The sequence below is a fragment of the Lampris incognitus genome, chromosome 14 (assembly GCF_029633865.1).
Source record: "Lampris incognitus isolate fLamInc1 chromosome 14, fLamInc1.hap2, whole genome shotgun sequence".
NCBI lineage: Eukaryota > Metazoa > Chordata > Actinopteri > Lampriformes > Lampridae > Lampris > Lampris incognitus.
This window is the reverse complement of record NC_079224.1, coordinates 43857182-43881227: the sequence shown is the minus strand read 5'-3', so window position 1 is coordinate 43881227 and position 24046 is coordinate 43857182. Positions and strand designations below refer to the sequence as shown.

General features: G+C 47.3%; 1 protein-coding gene across 2 annotated transcripts in view; it reads right to left on the bottom strand.

Annotated features, from left to right (window-relative positions):
• The window catches only part of LOC130123478 (disco-interacting protein 2 homolog C), a 191010-nt gene that overhangs the window by 11873 nt on the left and 155091 nt on the right, over nt 1-24046 (bottom strand). For both annotated transcript variants that reach the window (XM_056292647.1, XM_056292649.1), the window contains exons 24-31: nt 23423-23546; nt 20701-20822; nt 16490-16601; nt 16052-16161; nt 11956-12086; nt 9696-9864; nt 9249-9419; nt 564-625 (exon numbers count right to left, since the gene is read on the bottom strand). In XM_056292647.1, coding sequence (XP_056148622.1) covers nt 564-625; nt 9249-9419; nt 9696-9864; nt 11956-12086; nt 16052-16161; nt 16490-16601; nt 20701-20822; nt 23423-23546 — 1001 coding nt within the window. The remainder of the gene's footprint in view (nt 1-563; nt 626-9248; nt 9420-9695; nt 9865-11955; nt 12087-16051; nt 16162-16489; nt 16602-20700; nt 20823-23422; nt 23547-24046) is intronic.

The following is a 24046-nucleotide window of genomic DNA, read 5'->3' as shown; positions in this document are numbered from 1 at the left end:
TTTGGACCCCCCCCCCCTTTTCTCCCCAGTTGCATCCGAGCAATTACCCCACTCTTCCGAGCCGTCCCGGTCGCTGCTCCACCCCCTCCGCCGATTCGGGGAGGGCTGCAGACTACCGCACGCCTCCTCCGATACATGTGGAGTCGCCAGCCGCTTCTTTTCTCCTGACAGTGAGGAGTTTCACCAGGGGGACGTAGCACGTGGGAGGATCACGCTATTCCCCTCAGTTCCCCCTTCCATCCCCAAACCGTTGCCTCAGTTGACCAGAGGAGGCGCTAGTGCAGCGACCAGGACACATACCCACATCCGGCTTCCCATCCACAGACACGGCCAACTGTCTGTAGGGACGCCCGACCAAGCCGGAGGTAACACGGGGATTCGAACCGACAATCTCCGTGTTAGTAGGCAACGGAATAGACCGCTATGCCACCCAGATGCTCATTTTTAGTTCTAGTAGTAGTGATGGTATTAGTAGGGTATCTATTCCAGCAGGTTTACTTGGATTGGGAATCTAAGGAAGCTTGCTGAAGGATGAAGACTCCTCTGAGCTTCACTGAACTCACCTGTCGTGCCGAAGCGCCCTCATATCAACAAACACAGTGGTAGGGTCGGGTCCCGAGGTGCCCTGCCGAAAACAAACCACAACACAGTAAACATCACAGTCCCACACTACACTCCATTACAGCTTTACAAGTATTACTACTACAAGTACGGGTACCGATACTACAACCAGTACCGCGCTACAGAGGCCCCAGCCAGCCGCGGTTTGTTGGTGCTCACAGAGAAACGCTCTTGGAAACACAAACCAACGCCGAACAAAAAAGAAAACGAGAGGAAGTAAAGGCTCGACTCCTCGAGGACACCCAGGAAGTGATGGAGAGGACAACAGAGGAGGGAACAAACGAATAAAAAGAAAAGACAATTCCCGCAGGGAGACAAAACCTCACGCCGACAAATTTTTCCGACATCAGACTCCACCTGACCTGCATGCAACCAGGAAGTGAAGGACCAGAGTGAGGGGGAGGAGGTGTGTTTGTGTATTTGTGTGTGTGTGCATGTGACTGGATGGTAGGCGGGATGAAGAAGAGGATGCATATGATGGTATGTAAACAAATAAAAAAATCATCTCATGTATTAGCGCCAGTCTGGTTCCTTGTTTCTACACCTGCGTGATGTGATGTTGGTTTTCCTGCCGCTCCACCCACCAAAAGAAATCTCATCTCCTTTACTGTGAATTCATGCTTCTGCCATTTGTTTCAACCTGCATGGATTAACAGACGGGTGGTGCTTGAAACAAAAGGGTCGTTCACATCGCATCAGGAGTGTCTCAACCATCGAACAGTAAACTGAATTCACTCACTAAGTGTATTAGGATGGTTTCAGATGTGGTCCACTTCTTGTACTGCCCCCCTTCCCTCCCCCACGCCATCCACCACAGAGAAAAGTTGAGAATGAATTTTGAAAAGTATGGTAGAATATGATTTGAACCACCGTCCCGATCTGTCCAGCCCACATAGTAAGACTTCCAGTAACCCAACCATGGCGAGGTGTCAAACTCTCCACTCTGGGTCAGAATGTAAAAGTTTGAGGGAATTAAAATCAAATGAGAGAAAAAGAGAAAAGCCCACTCCAAGCTCTTCCTCCACCATCCCTCCACCATCCCTCACTCATCCATCTTTCCGATAGCGACTGTAATAACGGCACAAATTCAGCACACTTCAGCAACAAAACCCCTGGTAGAGGGGAGCCCGCTACCAGACACAACAAAGGCATGCTGGGAGTCTGAAACCAACACCCACAGAACAACCTGATCCATGACAGCAGACCCGAGATCAGCTTCTGCAATGGATTTGAAAACGTTTGCATAAACAGCGGCTCCCATCAGCCTCCAGGGTGATGCCATCTTACAGCATCTGGTCCACTGGGCGGACTTGTAAGTTAATTGGAGGACAGGTCTGCGGTAATATTACAGGCCCACCATTTTCAACCAATGAAGCTCAACCTGAGCCTCACAAACCCCGGAGAAGTCTGCTGTTCCTTTCCTGTCTGGCATCTTAACAGGGACTCTTTACAATATGATACAAGCTGCAGGCTGACATGCAGTAACAACACAAGGGTGTAAAGCCTCGTTGTGTTTCATTACATTCAGGCTGTGTGCACATCATTAGCAGTAATCACATTTAAGTTTTCACGTCTTAAAAACAATTATAAAACGTTCTGCAATAATTAGTTTGATTGTAAATGACAAATATTGTGGGTTTTTTTTAATACCTTTATCCATTACTGTTCTGGATTCTCTCAGGAACTGTGAGGGCGTGGCCTAGTCCTCATTAATATTTATGAGCTGACCTTTAGGTGATGTACAAGCAAGGGTTGATGGTAAGGGCGGGCGAGGTTTCATATTTTGATGATCTGATTGGCTGTATTTACAAGAGTGTGATGACACAAGCATCAAAAAAAGATGAACAAGAGGAAGCTCATTTAAAAAGAGAAAAACTGAATCCTCCCTTTTATACTTAATATTTTTATTAGTAGAAAGATGGTACTAAATGCCTATTTTAGGGTTAAAGTAATGTTGGAAGACACTACTGTCTCAGTTTTGGTCTGATTCTAAAGATAAGGCAACAAAAAACCCACACTTACTTAGCAGCAGTCCTAACAGGAAAACAGTGGGTCATATGACAGCGTTCTTGAGGGTGTTGAAGTACAACCCTTAAACCACCGAAAACAGTCAGTGTGGATTTGGGTTCCAGGGAACCAGCCAACAACTACAACCAAGTTCTCATCCTCGGTTTTCGCCTTCTTGTTGCAAACTGAACTACACACCGCCATGGGAAGCCTTACAGATCAACACCACACGACTCCGGTTCATCTGTGGAAAGCTCTCCTTTCCGTGTGGCCGTGTGGAGGGAAGTGGGGCCGTTCTCATGGGGCATTTCAGCCTCTTCTTTAAACTCACTTTGGGCTTCTGTGTTAAGTTGCTGGTGGTTAAAACCCACCCAGAATGGTGTGAACACGGCCTTCGTGAATTAAAACTGGTGGCCTTACTCATTCCTACGCCAAATATTATTTACCCCTCTGTCAACCTGTCTATCTGCCCCCCACTCCCCCTGTCCTGTGTAGCTGATGAAAGTGATGCTGAGAGAGGAAGATGATGGGGGAAGGAGGGGGGGCAGTGGTTGGTAGTTTCATACCTGGTCGGCAAGTTTCCCCAGTCTGTGAGGCTACGGCAGCAAAGAAGGATGAAGAAGAGGAGGAGGGTGGGAATCGAGGGAGGGGCGGAGACAAAACCAAGTATGAGAAACGTGGGCAGGTTATGCAAAAGAGGGAAGAAGGACGGAGAGAGATGTCAAAATGGCAAACATAAAAAAAGCACAGCAAAACAAGCAGAACTAAAAAACAATAATCCACAAATCAAATATCAGTCCCGTCGCTGCCAGCCTCATACAGAGCCGCCGGGTTATTAGTTCGGTTAAACGGGGAGCATTATTAATCATTTACGTTAGTCTGAAGTGTGCTTGCCTCCTGTTAATCAGAGCTATGAGACATGCGGTTAGAAATCAGCCCTTGGCTGGTTATATGGCGGGTATGTAGTCATGACAGATCTGACCATTTAGATCAATTAGGCATTCAAAGCGTATTACCAAATATCCCTTAACTCCTTCAGATCTTAAGGACTTGTTTTCTAGACCCCATAGTTTTTATCAGAGCGGTGAAGGTGAGAGTTTAAAGTCTTCCAGAGGAAGGACTCAACGCTTCATACAGTCTAGCAGACTAAACTGACTTGATCAGACCCAAGGTTGCAAATCATGGATGAAATGTGAGCGCGGTGATCGGCCTGAGATGAGGATGATGTGGCGCATGTAAATGATGGGCTGACTGCACGGAGAGACAAATCCTTGTCCTCTAATATTGGTCATTTGGTTGGGAGGCAGTAATCGGAGGGGTTTTAATGCAGAGACTGTTCTGTGGCCTTAATCTGTCAATCAAACTGCATGACAACAAACTGAAACTGTTCCCGCCCCCGAGAACACATTACTGTCAGTCTCAGACAAACACTGTAACAGTGTGTATTATCTGTAGAAGTACAGATAATACACATCTGTAGAAGTACAGATAATACACATCTGTAGAAGTACAGATAATACACAGGGAGGAATACAGCGACAAACACATCCTCTTACTGATAGCAATGTATTTTTTATATTGTGTAGTGGGTTTTGAGTGAGGCTCAGCAGCCTCGGGATCATCACTTAATCACTGTTAATGATATTCATTCATTCATCTTCAGCCACTTCTCCGGGTTGGGGTTGCGGTGGCAGCAAGCTAAGTAGGGCACTCCAGACGTCCCTCCCCCCAGCAATGCCCCCCAGTTCCTCCTCGGAGATCCCAAGGCGTTCCCAGACCACATTGGACATGTACTCCCTCCAGCGAGTTCTGGGTCTAATCCGGGGTCTCCTCCCATCTCTTGGACGTGCCTGGTAAACCTCCAAAGAACAGCGCCCAGGAGGCCTCCTAATCAGATGCCCGAACCACCTCAACTGGCTCCTTTCGATGCGAAGGAGCAGCGGCTCTGCTCCGAGCTCCCTCCAGATATCCGAGCTCGTTACCCTATCTCTAAGGCTGAGCCCAGACACCCTACGGAGGAAACTCATTTCAGCCGCTTGTATCCGCAATCTCACCCTTTCGGTCACTACCCAAAGCTCATGACCATAGGTGAGGGTTGGGACGAAGATTGACTGGGAAATTGAGATCTTTGCCTTCTGGCTCAGCTCCTTCTTCACCACAACGGTCCGGTACAACGTCCACATTACTGCTGATGCTGCACCAATCTGCCTGTCAATCTCTCACTCCATCCTACCCTCACTCCTGAATGTTACTGTCAAATATGTCAATGACAATTTTCAAAAAGTAAATTTACTTTTACTTTTTAATCAGGTAAGATTAAACAAACAATTGTGTTTTTTCTTCAACCAGTCCAACTAATTTATCACCAGAAATGTTCCTTTTTCGAAATAAGCACTTAAAAAAGGGTATTATGAACAAGTCTGACAATCTTAAAATCACACAGAAATATCTAATCAGCTTTTTTCAAGAACCACTTACTCATTAATATCTATCTATCATTTAAGAATATTTATATTGAGTTATCTAACTTTGTTGTTTCATCATAAAAAGACCCCCTCGTGGAGAACTGCTTTAAGTGATTTTGTCTAACAGAGTATCTTGAGCCACTGGAAGTGGTTATTTTGGGGATTTTCTTAATTGAAATGCTAAATTATGTTTACATCTGACATGGCATTTTTGCACCGAGTGTGTGTTCTTTTTACCCCCCCCTTCTCCCCAATTGCATCCGAGCAATTACCCCACTCTTCCGAGCCGTCCCGGTCGCTGCTCCACCCCCTCTGCCGATCCGGGGAGGGCTGCAGACTACCACATGCCTCCTCAGATACATGTGGAGTCGCCGGCCGCTTCTTTTCACCTGACAGTGAGGAGTTTCACCAGGGGGACGTAGCACGTGGGAGGATCGTGCTATTTCCCTCCTGTTTCCCCTTCTCCCTGAACAGGCGCTGCGTCTGACCAGAGGAGGCGCTAACGCAGTGACCAGGACACGTACCCACATCCGGCTTCCCACCCGCAGACACGGCCAATTGTGTCTGTAGGGACGCCCCTGACCAAGCTGGAGGTAATACGGGGATCCGAACCGGCGATCCCTGTGTTGGTAGGCAACAGAATAGACCGCCATACCACATGGACACCTTGAGTGTGTGTTCTCATTATATTCTGTCACACAAAGAAAATACCCAACGAGGGTCCTGGCTGACCTCATAGATGCACCCGTATCTCTTCCCCCTTCACGTATTATACAGACACAGACCCCGGTACAACAAAGCATCAGGGAAACATAAGAAAATAGAATTCACAAAATCAGATCCACGTAATGAATTACACAACACAACATTTACAGCAGTTGCAGACTTGAGGAGCCTAAAGGTGGACTTGTTTTAAAAGGCCATAAAAGTGTTGCATGTACTTTACATCTGATCATTTTCCAACGCGTACTGTAGTCTTTTGGTTTTTTAAGAATCACCAGATTTCCCTGTTTTCTTTAACACGCCGGACAACTTCACATTTTCAGCTGTTATCCAACAACGCTAGCATAACTTGGGACAAGCTAATAATGGCGACTTATTGTCCACTGTGACGGATTACCTGTCTCAGATGAGTTTCAGGTCTCTAAGTTGATTTCATACTATACTAAAATGGATGGAAACCTGTACAACTGTTAATGCAAACTATGCTTACTGCAAAGCTAACTGTTACAGCGGTCGGTGGGACGTATAGCTAGCTTACTGTGTATGACACATGTTACATATGACATACAGCTGTGTTAATACAACAGTGGCTAACAGTCTACGGTGATGCTACAAAGGCTCAGCAGCAGCAAAACAACATGAGCCGCAATTCCTTTTTTCACAAAAAAATAAAAATAAAAAATTACTCCCTGCATCTGGTTTCTCCATATAGTGCAGAAACACAAATAGTGACAGTTTCAAATTACTTTGCAAAAGAAAATGAAAGAATCAGAGAATGAGTGAAAGAGACTAAAAATAAGGAAGAAAGAATGACAGCTAAGGAGAAAGAAATACATAGAGAAAATAAATAAACAGGAAAGAAAAACAAGAGACAGAAAATAGATCGATAACCTAAAACAGACAGACACAAATAGAAAGGGGGGGACATAGCAAAAAGTCTGGCGTTGGGGGCAGGGGGCCTGTTGATTAGTCCGACTGTAACAGGGAAAAAACTGTTCTTGTGGTCTGAGGTTTTGGTCCTGATGGACCTCAGCCTCTTGCCAGAGGGCACAGCCTCAAAAAGGTGGTGTCCAGGGTGGCAGGGATTGGCAACAATCTTCCCCGCCCGACTCAAGGTCCTGGAGGCGGCAGCCGGTCACCTGCTCCACTGAGCGAATGATGGGCTGCAGCAATGCCCTGATTCCTGGCGGCGGCGGCAGTGTACCAGACGCTGATGGAGGAGGTTATGATGGAAGTGTAGAAATTCACCATCATTGTCTGTGGCAGGTTGAATTTCTTCAGCTGCCGCAGGAAGTACATCCTCTGCTGTGCTTTATTGATGAGAAAGCTAATGTTTAGCTCCCACTTGAGGTCCTGAGCGATAGTGGTGCCCAGGAAACGGAATGACATCACAGTGGTAACTGGGCACAGGGCTGGGCTTCTTCAGAAGTCCACCACCATTTCCACTGTCTTAAAGGGGTGTAGATCCTAGGTTTTCTGGCTGCACCAGGAAACCAGTTGGTCAACCTCCCATCTGTAAGCAAACTTGTCACCCACAGATTTTAGTCCTATGTTGGTGGTATTGTCCTCAAACTTCAGGGGATAAGATACCTATTGTCTGTCCCAACGTAACAGAAATTTTCCTTTGACATAGCTCAACAATAAATAAAAAAGCTTGACAGATTGATGTCTGGAGGTGGAGCCATTGTGAGAGGAGCAGAAAGGTCAGGACGCAGCCTTGGGGGGCACCGGTGCTGATGATCCAAGGGTCCAAGACATGCTTCCCCATCTTCCCGTGCTGACTCCTGTTGGTCAGAAAGTCAGTGATCCACCTGTAGGTGGAGTGGGGTACGTGGAGTTGGGAGAGTTTGTCCTGGGAGGAGAGCAGGGCTGATTGTATTGAATGCAGAGCTGAAATCCACAAACAGGATCCTGGCGAGAAGAGAGTGCAGGGGAAGGAGGTTGAGTGGAGAGCCATGTTGATTGAGTCATCTGTCGACCTGTTGGCTCTGTACGCGAACTGTAGTGGATCCGGGGGAGGGGTGGACTTGAGGTGGGACAGCACAAGGTGTTCAAAAGTCTTCATCACTACAGAGGTCAGAGCGACAGGTCTGTGGTCATTTAGGACTGCGATCCTTAGCTTTTTGGAGACGGATAAAGGTGGAGGCTTTGAGGCAGGCTGGCACCCTGCAATCCTCCAGGGAGTGTTAAAATGTCTGTGAATACTAGAGACGGTTGGTCTGCATAGTGTTTGGGGGGGGGGCAGCATCGGATCTAGATGCCTTGCAGGGGTTCTGTCTTCTGAACAGCCTTTTAACATCCCTCTCCTGGATCAAGAAAAAGGTGTGGTAGAGGGTAGGGGAGTGCTCAGGCTGGGAGTTGGGGGGGGGGTGGATGTTGGTAATGGAAATGGGGCCCTTGGGGGGGAAGGTGTTGGGGTTGGATGGAGCTGCTGGAATACAGGGGCTGGAGGGTTGGGAGATGCAGTCCAAACTGACCATTGGTGTTTTGAATCGACAGTAGAACTCATTCAACTGATTAGCAAGTCTGGAGTCATTCAGCATGGGGGAAGGTTTGGGTTTGTAGTTGGTGATCTTTTTCAGTCCTTTCCAGACTGAGGCAGAATCGTTGGCTGAGAAGTGCTGTTCCATCTTCTCTGAACACTTCCGTTTCGTCTCCTTCACCGCCTTAACAAACCGTGTATTTTGCCACTTTAAACCCTTCCTTGTCCCCGCTCCTAAATGCTTCCTCCTTTTCCAAATGAAGCCATCTTGAGTTTCGCTGTGAACCAGGGCTTGTCATTGTTATAACACACCCTGGTGTGTGTTGGTATACAGCTGTCTTCACAGAAGCTGATGTATGATGTCACAGCTTGTGCACTCATCCAGACTGTTGGTGGCCATCTTAAACATCTCCCAATTCGTGCTGTCCAGGCACACAACACAGATCCTCCACTGCTCCACTTCTTGGTTTTCCTCACAACAGGTCTAGACAGTTTTAAACTTTCTGCCTGTGTGCGGGGATCAGGTGAACCAAGACGTGTTCAGTTCCCCAGAGCAGCATGGAGAACGGCGTTGTAGGCGGTGGTGTAGCAATGTTCTCCTTTCTGGTTGGATGGTTAATAAACTGCCAGTATTTTGGGAGTTCATGACTTAAGTTCCCTTTATTAATGTTGCCGAGTACGGTAACAAGGGAGTCCGGTTTGTTTTGCTCCACATTCAGTATCTGATCAGCAAGCAGCCACTGTGGTTGCTGCACGCCGGCTTGCGGTGTAAACACTGACTAGAATGAATAACGCAAACTCACGGGGGGGAATAGAAGGGTTTGCAGTTAATGATAATAATAATAATAATAAAAGGCAGAAAGAAAAGAAAGACAGAAAAGATGAAGAGACAGACCAGGAAACAAATATCTGACCAGACAGATGGACAGAGAGGAGGAGGAGGTGCTCACCTGCAGGCAGATGGCCAGGTTGACTCTGCAGCCAAAGGAGGTGCTGACGGCTCGCGGGTGGAGGCCCAGGTCCTTAAACAGTTTGGAGAAGGACTGAGTCAGCGCAATCCGGGGACGCTCCTCCGCCACAACCACACACGTCCTGACCCGGGACAGGTCCAAACCCCGCGACTGACGAGGAGAGATGATGTTTAGACTGAATCTACCCAGATCTGACTCTCTTTGTCTTGTGTGGTTTTATGACTTGCTGTGTTTTGGTGTCATTTAGTTTCTGCTTTCCAACTCAAAACACATTTACACTAAAAAGAATCAAACTGTCACTATATGTTGTCCTGCTGTAACTCAGACGGTGTTAAGTGCTTTGCTCAAGGACACCACAGTAACTGTGTAAAATACCACTTCGTTGAGGGTTATCCTTTATAAACAGATAAATAGAGCGCTCCCTACCTTCAAGGAGTCAGTCTGCAGCCCCAGGCCTTTGGTGCAGAGCTCCATGACGCTGTAGGAGCAGAAGGTGTCGCGGACCTTGTACTGACTGACGGACAGCAGCCAGAGGGCGGGGTTTACCTCCAGTTCTGAGGGGGGGATCAGGATGGACTGGTGACCTGAGTACACGCTGGCGGGGTGGAGAAAGGAGAGAAAATATAAGTTCAGCTCCAAAATATTTCACTATTCTATCTCTATTAGAATCCATGGCCTTTAATCAACTCACTCAACCACAAACATGAATCATCTAATATTGATTTTGCTGATGTTATTACTACTGTGCCCTTACTTACTTAAAGCCACTGGAAACCCAAATCCACAACAACCTTCTTACTGTGTAATTTAGGGTCTTACGTGCATAATACTAAGCATCTAAAGAGTAGTAGAAATTAGTTTATATTGTCATTTAAGTTTTTGTAAACTTTACTGACACTGGGTTTGAACTGGGCGTAGCTATGTTCAGACATCTTTTACGAAAATTATGCAATTAATTCTGCGAACCAATCACAAAAAATACACGTCAGTTGTCCCACCCGACAGGTGCAACAAAACCTCTGCTCCTGCTCCACCTGCCTCTCTGAGTCTGAGCCAACCTGTCTTTGAGTCGCCTTTTGCAATGAGTGCACTTCGGGTGGGGCCGAAGCGCCGCTCCCATTTATTGTTTTCTGACTCTTTATACGTTGTTCTGAATAAAAGCATTTGCCAAATGAGCAAATAATCACTCATCAATGTGTATGTTGTATGAAAGAGCTTTCGTAATTTTCTTTTAATGATTTTGTGAGTCCCGGTCATGTGATCCTTGTATGTGTACACTCACAAGCCTGACTGTGTAGTGTAGTACATAGTATCAATGACTGCATGTTTCAGTTTTAACACAAACTATTCAAGCTTCATTTTTTCTTCTCTAACCACATCGTCAGACACCACTCACTCAAGGAGCTGATCGAAACAGGAAGTAGTATTCTGGCAGAGATGCATTTAAAAATAAAAGTCTATATCATGAAATAATACAGCAGGGATTTCTCGTGTGAATATGCTTGTTGAACATAAGCATAATTTACGTATTTATTAATAATAACTTATTCACTATTTTAATTCACAACTGCTGTTTAAGAATAACTGACGTGAACTCCAACAGAACACTGAGCCTGAATGACAGTAAACGTAATTTGTGCGATGCAGTTTACAAGGTACTTAAAGGAGTACACATAAAAACCTAATAAAAGGAAGAATAAATGTGCCAGACATAAAATAAAGATACGGGACAGATAAAGCGAAGCGAACACTGTGTTTACTTCATACAGAGTAGTGAGTAGTGAGAGTACTTCAAACACCAACAAGAGATTCATGAGTAGTGAGTACTGCTCAGACAGCAGGAAACGTGGGTGTATTTAACACCATGTCCGCTTTATGTGAGATAACAACCTCCATTACACATTCTGTTATTCAGCACTTCTCAGTCGAGGTAAACGTCTTCTCTTTCGTCAGCGTCTCAACGGCTGTGTGGCTTGTGGGGAAGAGAGCCCAAGTCTTGCCAACGCCACGTGGCGTTCAAAAAAACGAGAGAAAAAGAAAAAACTCCTGGTTTTGGGTCAGCACCCTACTGTTAAATTTCCATAATGTCATGTTTTTTCCAATAATATGAGAGACAGAGAGAATGAGGAAAGAAGAGAAGAGACCAGAAAGGAAAGAGACAACAAGGGACAGAGTTCGAAGAGAGAGAGCAACAAGAGGGAGAGGGATGGAACGAGAGAGGGAGACAGAGTGAATGAGGGCAGAGAAGAGATTATAATTATTGTTATTATGATTAATCGTGGTGTTATTTTATCAGATTGTTGTGCCCTCCATCTCCTCCTCCCCCCCCGATCAAATTTTTTTGGCCAATCACCCCGCTCTTCTGAGCCGTCCCGGTCGCTGCTCCACCCCCTCTGCCAATCCGAGGAGGGCTGCAGACTACCACATGCCTCCTCCCATACATGTGGAGTCACCAGCCGCTTCTTTTCACCTGACAGTGAGGAGTTTCACCAGGGGGACGTAGTGCGTGGGAGGATCACGCTATCCCCCCCCCCCCCCCCCCGAGGAGGTGCTAGTGCAGCGACCAGGACACATACTCACATCCTGTTTCCCACCCGAACACACGGCCAGTTGTGTCTGTAGAGACGCCCGATGAATTTCTACCTACCCTCACTGTCCGACTCTTGTGGGTGTGTGTGTGTCTCACCTGCAAAGGCACCAGAGGACAAAGCCCAGGCCACAGTAGGGGTCGAGGCAGATGGCGACCTCTCTGGACGGGTAAAGTTCACACTGCAGTTTGATTGAACGGCAGAAGGCACTGGTGGATGTGTGAGACATCTATACGAGAAGGAGAGATGACACCTGAGGGTTAAAGACACGGCACCTTTAGCTTCTCCAGTGTCATCTGGACACCCGTCCATTTGGTGGATGATATGAATATGGATGGACCTGCTTCAAAAAAACAAAAACTTTCCTCCTCTCAACACGAACAGCATCAAACTCATCTGGTAGAACGAACAAACGAACACGTTCATCTACATCAAATGTGAAATTAAGTGGTAACCACACTGCACCATCGTCCCAGTAGGTCCAGCATGGTTAGATTATATTCAACTGTCACTGCACAGAGTACACAGAGTACAAGTACTAAAGTGAGCTCAATAATGATGGTATAAGTTTTTCTTAATTGGGATTTTTTGTTGTTGTGGTTATTTATGGTTTTATTTCATACACATCAGGATATGTTTTATCATTTGTTTTGATCGACGATTTTTCCTTTTCAGCTTAATGTGAAGCAGTTAGGGCTGGGCAATATGTAAAATGCTGTGGTAATGATAGGGAAAGTTACATAATCTCTGCTTCCATATGCAAAAATACCATGTTTAAGATTCCAGCTGAGGTTCATCATATTGTACTGTTTGTAATGTAAAGTATAATATCAAACGTAAACTAGTTTTCAAATAATACTCATCACTGGCCTCATGTGTCACTGAGCAGCTTGTTCATCACTGGCCTCATGTGTCACTGAGCACCTTGCTCATCACCGGCCTCATGTGTCACTGAGCAGCTTGTTCATCACTGGCCTCATGTGTCACTGAGCACCTTGTTCATCACTGGCCTCACGTGTCACTGAGCACCTTGTTCATCACTGGCCTCACGTGTCACTGAGCACCTTGTTCATCACTGGCCTCATGTGTCACTGAGCACCTTGTTCATCACTGGCTTCACGTGTCACTGAGCACCTTGTTCATTACTGGGCTCATGTGTCACTGAGCAGCTTGCTCATCACTGGCCTCATGTGTCACTGAGCACCTTGCTCATCACTGGCTTCACGTGTCACTGAGCACCTTGTTCATCACTGGCCTCATGTGTCACTGAGCACTTTGTTCATCGCTGGCCTCATGTGTCACTGAGCACCTTGCTCATCACTGGCCTCATGTGTCACTGAGCACCTTGCTCATCACTGGCCTCATGTGTCACTGAGCACCTTGTTCATCACTGGCCTCATGTGTCACTGAGCACCTTGTTCATCACTGGCCTCATGTGTCACTGAGCACTTTGTTCATCGCTGGCCTCATGTGTCACTGAGCACCTTGTTCATCACTGGCCTCATGTGTCACTGAGCACCTTGCTCATCACTGGCCTCATGTGTCACTGAGCACTTTGTTCATCACTGGCCTCATGTGTCACTGAGCACCTTGCTCATCACTGGCCTCATGTGTCACTGAGCACCTTGCTCATCACCGGCCTCATGTGTCACTGAGCACCTTGCTCATCACCGGCCTCATGTGTCACTGAGCACCTTGCTCATCACCGGCCTCATGTGTCACTGAGCACCTTGTTCATCACTGGCCTCATGTGTCACTGAGCATCTTGTTCATCACTGGCCTCGCGTGTCACTGAGCACCTTGTTCATCACCGGCCTCACGTGTCACTGAGCACCTTGTTCATCACCGGCCTCACGTGTCACTGAGCACCTTGTTCATCACCGGCCTCACGTGTCACTGAGCACCTTGTTCATCACCGGCCTCACGTGTCACTGAGCACCTTGTTCATCACCGGCCTCATGTGTCACTGAGCAGCTTGTTCATCACCGGCCTCACGTGTCACTGAGCACCTTGTTCATCACCGGCCTCACGTGTCACTGAGCACCTTGTTCATCACCGGCCTCACGTGTCACTGAGCACCTTGTTCATCACTGGCCTCACATGTCACTGAGCACCTTGTTCATTACTGGCCTCATGTGTCACTGAGCAGCTTGCTCATCACCGGCCTCATGTGTCACTGAGCACCTTGTTCATTACTGGCCTCATGTGTCACTGAGCAGCTTGCTCATCACCGGCCTCATGTGTCACTGAGCACCTTGTTCATCACTGGCCTCATGTGTCACTGAGCACCTTGCTCATCACTGGCCTCATGTGTCACTGAGCACCTTGTTCATCACTGGCCTCATGTGTCACTGAGCACCTTGTTCATTACCAGCCTCACGTGAATCTGAGCACCTTGTTCATCACCGGCCTCATGTGTCACCGAGCACCTTGTTCATCACTGGCCTCAAGTGTCACTGAGCACTTTGTTCATCACTGGCCTCATGTGTCACTGAGCACCTTGCTCATCACTGGCCTCATGTGTCACTGAGCACCTTGTTCATCACTGGCCTCATGTGTCACTGAGCAGCTTGTTCATCACTGGCCTCACGTGTCACTGAGCAGCTTGTTCATCACTGGCCTCACGTGTCACTGAGCACCTTGTTCATCACTGGCCTCATGTGTCACTGAGCACCTTGTTCATCACTGGCCTCATGTGTCACGGAGCACCTTGCTCATCACTGGCCTCATGTGTCACTGAGCACCTTGTTCATCACTGGCCTCATGTGTCACTGAGCACCTTGTTCATCACCGGCCTCACGTGTCACTGAGCACCTTGTTCATCACCGGCCTCATGTGTCACTGAGCACCTTGCTCATCACTGGCCTCATGTGTCACTGAGCACCTTGCTTATCACTGGCCTCACATGTCACTGAGCACCTTGTTCATTACCAGCCTCACGTGAATCTGAGCACCTTGTTCATCACCGGCCTCATGTGTCACCGAGCACTTTGTTCATCATCGGCCTCGTGTGTCACTGAGCACCTTGTTCATCACTGGCCTCATGTGTCACTGAGCACCTTGCTCATCACTGGTCTCATGTGTCACTGAGCACCTTGCTCATCACTGGCCTCACGTGTCACTGAGCACCTTGCTCATCACTGGTCTCATGTGTCACTGAGCACCTTGTTCATCACTGGCCTCATGTGTCACTGAGCACCTTGTTCATTACCAGCCTCACGTGAATCTGAGCACCTTGTTCATCACTGGCCTCATGTGTCACTGAGCACCTTGTTCATCACCGGCCTCATGTGTCACCGAGCACTTTGTTCATCATCGGCCTCGTGTGTCACTGAGCACCTTGTTCATCACTGGCCTCATGTGTCACTGAGCACCTTGCTCATCACTGGTCTCATGTGTCACTGAGCACCTTGCTCATCACTGGCCTCACGTGTCACTGAGCACCTTGCTCATCACTGGTCTCATGTGTCACTGAGCACCTTGTTCATCACTGGCCTCATGTGTCACTGAGCACCTTGTTCATTACCAGCCTCACGTGAATCTGAGCACCTTGTTCATCACCGGCCTCACGTATCACTGAGCACCTTGTTCATCACCGGCCTCATGTGTCACTGAGCACCTTGTTCATCACTGGCCTCATGTGTCACTGAGCAGCTTGTTCATCACCGGCCTTAATAGAGGAATCACTCAGCGCTGAACTAAAATGAAGTTCCAATATAAAATAAAACAAAGAACTGTTTCGCTTCGGTTCATCGTCACATCCGCATACAAACCCTGCGTGTCGCTTTTCATGCTAATAACTGAACTGTGCAAACATTTGACCTGACAACGTGATGCGACAATAAAATACTTCTATTTTTGTGTTGAACGAAACACACCGGCCAGACGAGAATAAAAAGTAGTGTGCTCCACACCTGACCCTCCGGTTTGCCTTTATACAGGGGAGTTAGTGCATATCAAACTTATCTTCTCAGCAGGTTCATGCTGTGTCTGTATGACTGCACATGCATGTGATCATATTTATACCCGTCTGCATGACGAAACACGTTGTACCTTGAGTCCAGCCAGCATGCTGGAAGTGTGTGTGCATGTGTACTTTATCTCCAGCGAGCATGCTGGTGTGTGTTGTGTGTGTGTGTGTGTACACCTTGACTCCAGCGAGCATGCTGGTGTATGTGTTGTGTGTGTGTATACCTTGACTCCAGCGAGCATGCCGGTAGTAGACACACTGAAGTCCAGATACGCCAGGTTGTCGGGGTTGGACGGTTTATGCAGCACAGGAGGCTTCTTCTTTGGCAAGTCATCTGGTAACCAACAGTGGTGGTAGGAAGACAACCACTGATTAGACAGCTGCTCTGTCACTCAAGAGTGCAGACCAATCACACCAGTGCAATGACCATTTATAATGAATCAGAATGAAGACTTTATTAAACCTTATCACCATTTTCAGTTTTTTTAATGACCTTCAAAGCTCCTCAAATATATGATTTTATTGTTAAATGAGGTCCTCTGCTGAATCCGACAAGGTAGTGTTTCCTAGGAATTGTGGTGAGTAAACAATATTTAAGAATCAATTAAGAAATTAACCTAATCGAGCATTTAAACTGGCTTGGGGACTGTGTGTGTGTGTACCTGTGTCCAGGACAGGGGGCCAGGACCGAATATCCACGGCGGCTGAAGCTTCTTTGGATCTGAGCAGCTTACAGATGAGTTGGGTGGTCATCACACAGGCGGACCGGCTCACCTGGCGGACAAAAAGAAATCAACCCACACCGGCTCTTTATTCAAGTATTTCTACACAAGTTATGATCCATCCAGACGGAAAAAGCCTGAATGGAAATACCACATTTCAGTCAAATTACTTTGATGTTGCACAATGTTTTAATGCTTGCTTAAATCGTTCATTCATTCATTCATCTTCAGCCTTTTCTCCGGGGTCAGGTCGCGGTGGCAGCAAGCTAAGTAGGACACTCCAGACATCCCTCTCTCCAGCAACGCCCTCCAGCTCCTCCTGGGGGATCCCAAGGCATTCCCAGGCCAGATTGGTCATGTAGTCCCTCCAGCGAGTTCTGGGTCTACCCGGGGTCTCCTCCTAGTTGGACGTGCCCAGAAAATCTCCAAAGGAAGGTGCCCAGGAGGCATCCTGATCAGATGCCCGAACCACATCAACTGGCTCCTTCCGACGCGAAGGAGCAGCGGCTCTACCCTGATATTCCCTCCGGATGTCTGAGCTCCTCAAGCTGAGCCCAGACACCCTATGGAGGAAACTCATTTCAGCCGCTTGTATCCACAATCTCACCCTTTCGGTCACTACCCAAAGCTCATGACCATAGGTGAGGGTTGGAACAAAGATTGGCTGGTAAATTGAGAGCTTTGCATTCCGGCTCAGCTCCCTCTTCACCACAACGGTCCGGTACAACATCCTCATTACTGCTGATGCTGCACCAATCCGCCTGTCAATCTCCCGCTCCATCCTACCCTCACTCATGAACAAGACCCTGAGATACGTTGACTCCTTCACTTGAGGCAACAACTCATCCCCAACCCGGAAGGAGAAATCCACCATTTTCCGGTAGAGAACCACGGCCTCAGACTTGGAGGTGCTGCCTCTCTTTAAGTTGCTTGCCATAAAATGTTTAAACATGGCTTCCTGGAATCTCAGCCGATCAACATGCACCATTATGGCTCAGGCCCAAGCATAACTTCCTGGACTTGAATACAACCTTTGCCTAAAATGGTTTACCTAAATAAGATGCACTGCTTGCTATTGCTTCCATTGTTCCTTCATTTGTGAGCGTCCTCCACCACTAGTTGTCATGGTCTGTGATCTGGGCTCTCCCATCCCGACTGGTGCTTTAACCCACCTGCGCCCGTGTTCCTAAATGACTCGGATTGCTCGGCTTCACTCAACCTCCCCGGTCTCCGATTGGCTGGCCGGTTCCTCTCTCTGATTGGCCGCCCCTAGGTATATATGTCCCTTGGTTGCTCTGGCGCTTTGTGGGGTCGTCTCACTCACTGAGACACACAGAAACTTCTGTTCGCCAGAGTGCCGCGTCTGTGTCAGCTTTCCCCGTTGTCTAGTCCTACCGTGTGTAAGTTTGGTCTCGTTACTGCCGTGAGCTTTCCCCACTGTTTGTACCTGCTATTTGTCGTTTTCCCTGTAATAAAAGAGTTGTCAGAACTGGTTGCCTCCACCGGCTGCACTTGGGTCCTCTCTCTGCTACTCCCGTGACACTAGTTAAGTGTCAACAGCATCTAAAATGAATGGGCGAGACAGGGCTGAGACATGGCTACAAACGTGATTTATGTGACGCTACAACTGTTAGAATAAGCTAATTGAGCTCCATTTTCCAACTTGTTTTTGCCATCACATGCTGTTGCACAGAGCTGTGTTTCTTCTGTGTATTTCTTGGTAGTGTTTCTGTTGTGTCTGCTGAAATGAATAAACGTGAAGGACAGTGTCCGGGTGCTTTCCTGGCAGTTGATAAATCATTTATGATACAGTCTCAAACACGCACACTCTTGTCAAAGTCACATTACAGAGCCGTCCATCTCCATTCACACACAAATGTTGCACATCAGCCTCCGTTTAGTGTTGCCGGCTCCCATCCAAGTGAAGACAGATGCCTTGCTCAAGGACAAAGCAGTGACAGCGCCATCTGGGAACAAAATCCACAGCACTTGCATTCACTCATCATGTCCATTCGACGCTCTGCAGATGTACGATATATCTATGATTATACGAGGGCCCCACAGCCTCCTCTGTCAGGCACTGTAATATCAAATAAAACTCATCAGGAAACTTCAACCTTGAGAAAACACGTCTGAGTCCTTCAGCAAAAACAGAGTAAGAACAGCCGACGCGCCTGAAAAATGAATGAGCTTTGTCGTCATTCAGCAAGTTTCTTCTCCCCCCCAGGTTTCTGTGAGCTGTCCAGTCATTTCCACCTTCATGTCTTTCGTCAGTGTTTGTTGTACTGTTTGTTTCGTTCAAAGTTTTTCATTTTGCTTCTATTTTCTTTTCAAACAGCACATCATACATCCACAAATCCAACATCAATATTCCCACAGTCCTGCTCCAAAGGAGCCACACTCCCGTTTGCACTACTACAGAGTCCATGGTTGCAGATGTACACTGATGAGCCAAAACATTATGACCACTTGCCTTACATTGTGTAGGTCCCCCGCGTACCACCAAATCAGCACTGACCTGTCGAGGCATGGACTCTACAAGACCCCTGAAGGTGTCCTGTGGTATCTGGCACCAAAACATTAGCAGCAGGTCCTTCAAGCCCTGTAAACTGCGAGGTGGAGCTGCTGTGGATCGGACTTGTCGGTCCAGCACTTCCCACAGATGCTGAATCAGATTGAGATCTGGAGAATTCGGAGACCAGGGCAACACCCTGAACGCTTCATCATGTTCCTCAAACTATTCACAAACAATGTGTGAAGTGTTGCAGAGTGCATTATCCTGCTGAAAGAGGCCACTGCCATCAGGGAATACCATCGCCATGATGGGGTGCACCTGGTCTGCAATGATGTTTAGGTAGGTCACACTGATGTCCACATGAATGCCAGGACCCAGGGTTTCCCAGCAGAACATTGCTCAGAGCATCACACTCCCTCCATCGGCTCATTGTCTTCCCACAGTGCATCCTGGTGCCATCACTTCCCCAGGTAAACGGCACAAACGTACACGGCCACCCACGTGACCTAAAAGAAAACGGGACCCTTTGGATCAGGCGACCATCTTCCACTACTCCAAGGTCCAGTTCCGACGCTTGCATGCCCATTGCAGGTGCTTTCGACGGTGGACAGGGGTCATCATGAGCACTCTGATCGGTGTGCGACTAAATAGCCCCATACACAGCAGGGTGCGATGCACTGTGTATTGTGACACATTCCTTCTATAACCTTCATTAAAATTTTCTGTGGCACAGTAGACCTTCTGTCGGTTCGGACCAGACAAGATAGTCTTCTTTGCCCTGGTGCATTGATGCGCCTTGGGCGCCCAACACCCTGTTGCTGGTTTGTGGTTTGTCCCTCCTCAGACCACTGTTGGTAGGTACTCACCACTGCTGACCAGGAGCACCCCACAAGCCTTGCCGATTCAGAGATGCTCGGACCCAGTCGTCTGGCATTAACAATTTGGCTCAGGTCTGTACTTCTGCCATTTCTCCTGCATCCAACACGTTGACCATGAGAACTGATTGTTCACTTACTATCTAACCTATCCAGACCTTCACATGTGCCCTTGTTTGGAGATGATCCACGTTACTCAGTTCACCCGTGAGTGGTCATAATGTCTGTGGCTCATCAGTGTAAATATGATATACTAAATACATTATATGAATGAATAAATAAGAAAAACAATACATAAACACAATAAAAAGGTTGAGTATAGTCTGTACTGAACTAGGATGTATGTCTGTGGTGTCAGTCTGTACGTCAAAGCAGGTTAACAGACATTATAAAACTCCATTGTGGAGCCTGTTGTTGAGTATAGAGGTTTTTTTTTTCTAATTTCAAATGAACCATCAGGTCTTGGATGAAATGATTAAAAGCTGAAGGAGATTTTTATTTCCATTTATGCAATATTAAGTCTCCTAGCATTTTCTTAGCACACTGATCCATATGTAGGTTTGTAGTTTTACTGCCATTCAGGCGCTAATGATGAAATATCAATATGAGAGAAAAAGTAAAATCAGAAATATGACCAGGAGTGTTACAGGACTGTTACAGGGGTGTTTCTTTTCCAACATTGTGGGATTTCTACTCAGCTTTTCTGGTTCACATCATTAGCATAGCCTGATGCTAACATAGCACGTGAGGTGTGTGTTTACCTCCACGATCATTTTGACGGTGGGCAGCGTGGTGGCGATGTTTTGGGGGTGGGGCGGTCGCACTGTGATGGGCACACAGCCGGCGTACAGACAGCCATAGAACGCCGCAATCAGGTCGATACCTGCAGACAGGAAAGAGAGAGCAAGCGAGAGAGAGAGAGGGAGGGGGAGTAGAGAATATTAGCAGAGGTGTAGATTGAAAGAGACATGATTAGAGAAAGACACTCTTCCACTCTCTACTCTCCACTCAGTCACTAACCCCCCCCCCCCAACACACACACACACCACAGAGAGTGAGTAGGGGGGTTAAATATTGAGCGGTAGACTCTGGGGGCAGTTAACTGAATCCTGCTTTAGGGCAATCTCCTCCTGTCGGGGATTTTGTCCTGCATGGTTGATCTTGTCAGGAGGAGACGACGGCAGCTCCATGAAGCCAACAACAGGAGGGGAAAAAAATCACAACTCCTTCCTTCATTCACGCATCACGTCTCTCTCTACCGCGCGTCTTTGACACCTGATGCGGACCGACTCCTGCCAACGGATCTGAATTAAACACACCCAGAATCAAACGCTGCCACAGGTGTTTGTCAGTACGTCAGTGGTTTGAGAACCTCTTTTCAGTATGTTGATGTGTTATCTGTCTTCTCCATCTGTCTAGTGCGTGATGAGTGGGCTCAGTCTGCCCCCGTCTTCACCCACGAAAGCTATTTTACTGATGCTGGTAAAAAGGAAGTCCACATGTTGTCCAGGCTGAAGCTAGCTACTATACATCCAAACCGATGGAGAGGAGGCTCGTCTAGAGGGGAACGAGACAAGAATGCTGAGATTTTCCAGAAACTGAACTCTTAACTGGAGAGGATGAGGTTATGTTTACACCGTTAGCATGAAGTTATGTTTACACCATTCTTCCGCTTCAAACTGCCAGAGGCTTTTTTTTTTACAGTCTACAAGACAGAGAGAAATTGTTAATTTTTGAGGAAAAACAACAACAAAGAAACGAAACAAAAGAAAATCCAACTTGCATCTTTTGCAAGAACAGATATTTTCTAAAACTAAGAAAAGTTCAACTTTTCAGAGGCGCTCACATGACATCTCCTTTTTTGTGAGCTAAAAAAAACCCGAATGGTCTCAAATTCAGATGGCAACTGATAGTTTATTTTGTTGTATAAATTTCATTGTATGCACACAATGACCATAAAGTATCTTATCTTATGGGTTAAAGCAACTAAATAGGAAGAAAGAAAATAATAAATAACCTACAAAGGACTCATTTAAGTGTTCGGCAGCCCCCCCCTTATTTCTCTCCCCAGTTGTATCCAGCCAATTACCCCACTTTTCCGAGCTGTGCCAGTCGCTGCTCCACCCCCCCGCCGATCCGGGGAGGGCTGCAGACTACTCAACGCTCAGCGTTGTCGGTTTTTATTTTTCAAAGCCATCCAGCATGCCGAATTTCGCCACAAGAGGACACTGTTACATAACCTCACACGAACAAGAACAACTTTTGGATCCATGGAAACATAAAATCCGGGTGAAAATCAGTTTAAACTGATCTGCTCCTTTTAAAAAAATCTGGGTATTTTTCAGTGAAAATCGGTAAAAACCGAAAACGCTGAGCCTTGAGGCTACCACATGCCTCCTCCGTTACACGTGGAGTCACCAGCTGCTTCTTTTCACCTGACAGGAGTTTCACCAGGGGGACGTAGCGCGTGGGAGGATCATGCTAGTCCCCCAAGTTCCCCTGAACAGGTGCCCTGACTGACCAGAGGAGGCGCTAGACTTAGACTGCTTTTATTTGTCATTGCCTTATATGCATGTCTCATACATAAAAGGGAACGAAATTACATTTCACAAGGACCTCAGTGCCACATAAAAACAAGTAACACAATAAATATTAAAAACAAAAAGTGCATTAAAAACTGGAACGACTTCAGACCTGAACAGCACAAAAGCAAACCTGACACGGACTGCGAGTAAGACAGTCAGAAAGTGATTTTATGGAGGTCTAAGTGTTCAGGCACCAGTGCAGCGATCAGGACACATACCCACATCCGGCTTCCCGCCCGCGGACACGGCCAATTGTGTCTGTAGGGACGCCCGACCAAGCCGGAGGCAACACGGGGATTCGATCCGGCGATCCCCGTGTTGATAAGATAAGTTACTTTATTGTCATTGTGCACACACCATGAAACTTTGTTTGGTGACTCTCAGACCAGCAACAATTGACAAGCTAAACGATTAAAAACAAGATAAAAACAAGGACAAACAACATCTAGAATAAATAAGTGGGGTAGTAAAAATAAGTGAGGTAGTAAAAAGGACAATGAGACAATAAAAGATAGCAGCGGCTTTTACAGCTCAAAATAGTGCGTGGGATTATTGCACATAGATGTCCATACTGCAGCGGCTTTAGTACTAGTTAATCCTCAGCAGCTATAGGTAGAGGTGTGTGTGTGTCTGTGTGTGTGTGTGTCTGTGGGGGGGGGGGGGGGCAACGGAAGAGACTGCCACGCCACCCGGACGCCCAAGTTATGTTATTTTAATGTCTTTTCTCGTGAACTAGTCCTGTTTTGAGGGTCAGGGAGAGATGGCTGACCAGTGATCTTTAGGTAGGAAAAATTACACAAAACTTCGGCGGCAATTTCACAACAAACCTTTAACACACTTCAACATCTTGCCGCTGTGTGTATTCAGTGTTGTGTAATCTGCGATGTGTGGCACGTACCCGGCGGGTAGACCAGTGCAACATGGTCTCCGTCCTGCAGGTGTCCTCGTTCCGCCAGCATGGCGGCGATCTTCTCTGCCCGCTTATGAAGCTGAACGCACGTCAGAGAGCTGGCGATGGCACCCTGGGGCGACGGCAGGAAGTGAGACAGACACACACAGGTGAAGTCACACAACCACACGTGAATGTGCCAACAAACACAGGAAGACACATACACACTCAAACACAAGTGCAGACAGACAGACACACACACACAAGAAAGAGATGAACATCATCATGTGACATCATCAGTGTGGCGTGACGACATTGTGAGGCGGTGTGTGACAGAAGGAGCAAACACTTTTCCAGATTGGCGGGGCATAGAAACGAGCAGTTAAGTTCATGGGGGGGCGGTCCTTATTTGATGTACTGACCAATGACACGACTGGATGCAGAGACCAGCGCACCGGGACAGGAGGGACAGACAGGAGTCGAAGAGGAGGTGATAATGAGGTCTGCCTTTAACTCTCCCTCCTGTTTTTCTTTTTGGATACCCCCTCCTTTTCTCCCCAATTGTACTTGGCCAGTTACCTCGCTCTTCTGAGCCGTCCCGGTTGCTGCTCCACCCCCTCTGCCGATCCGGGG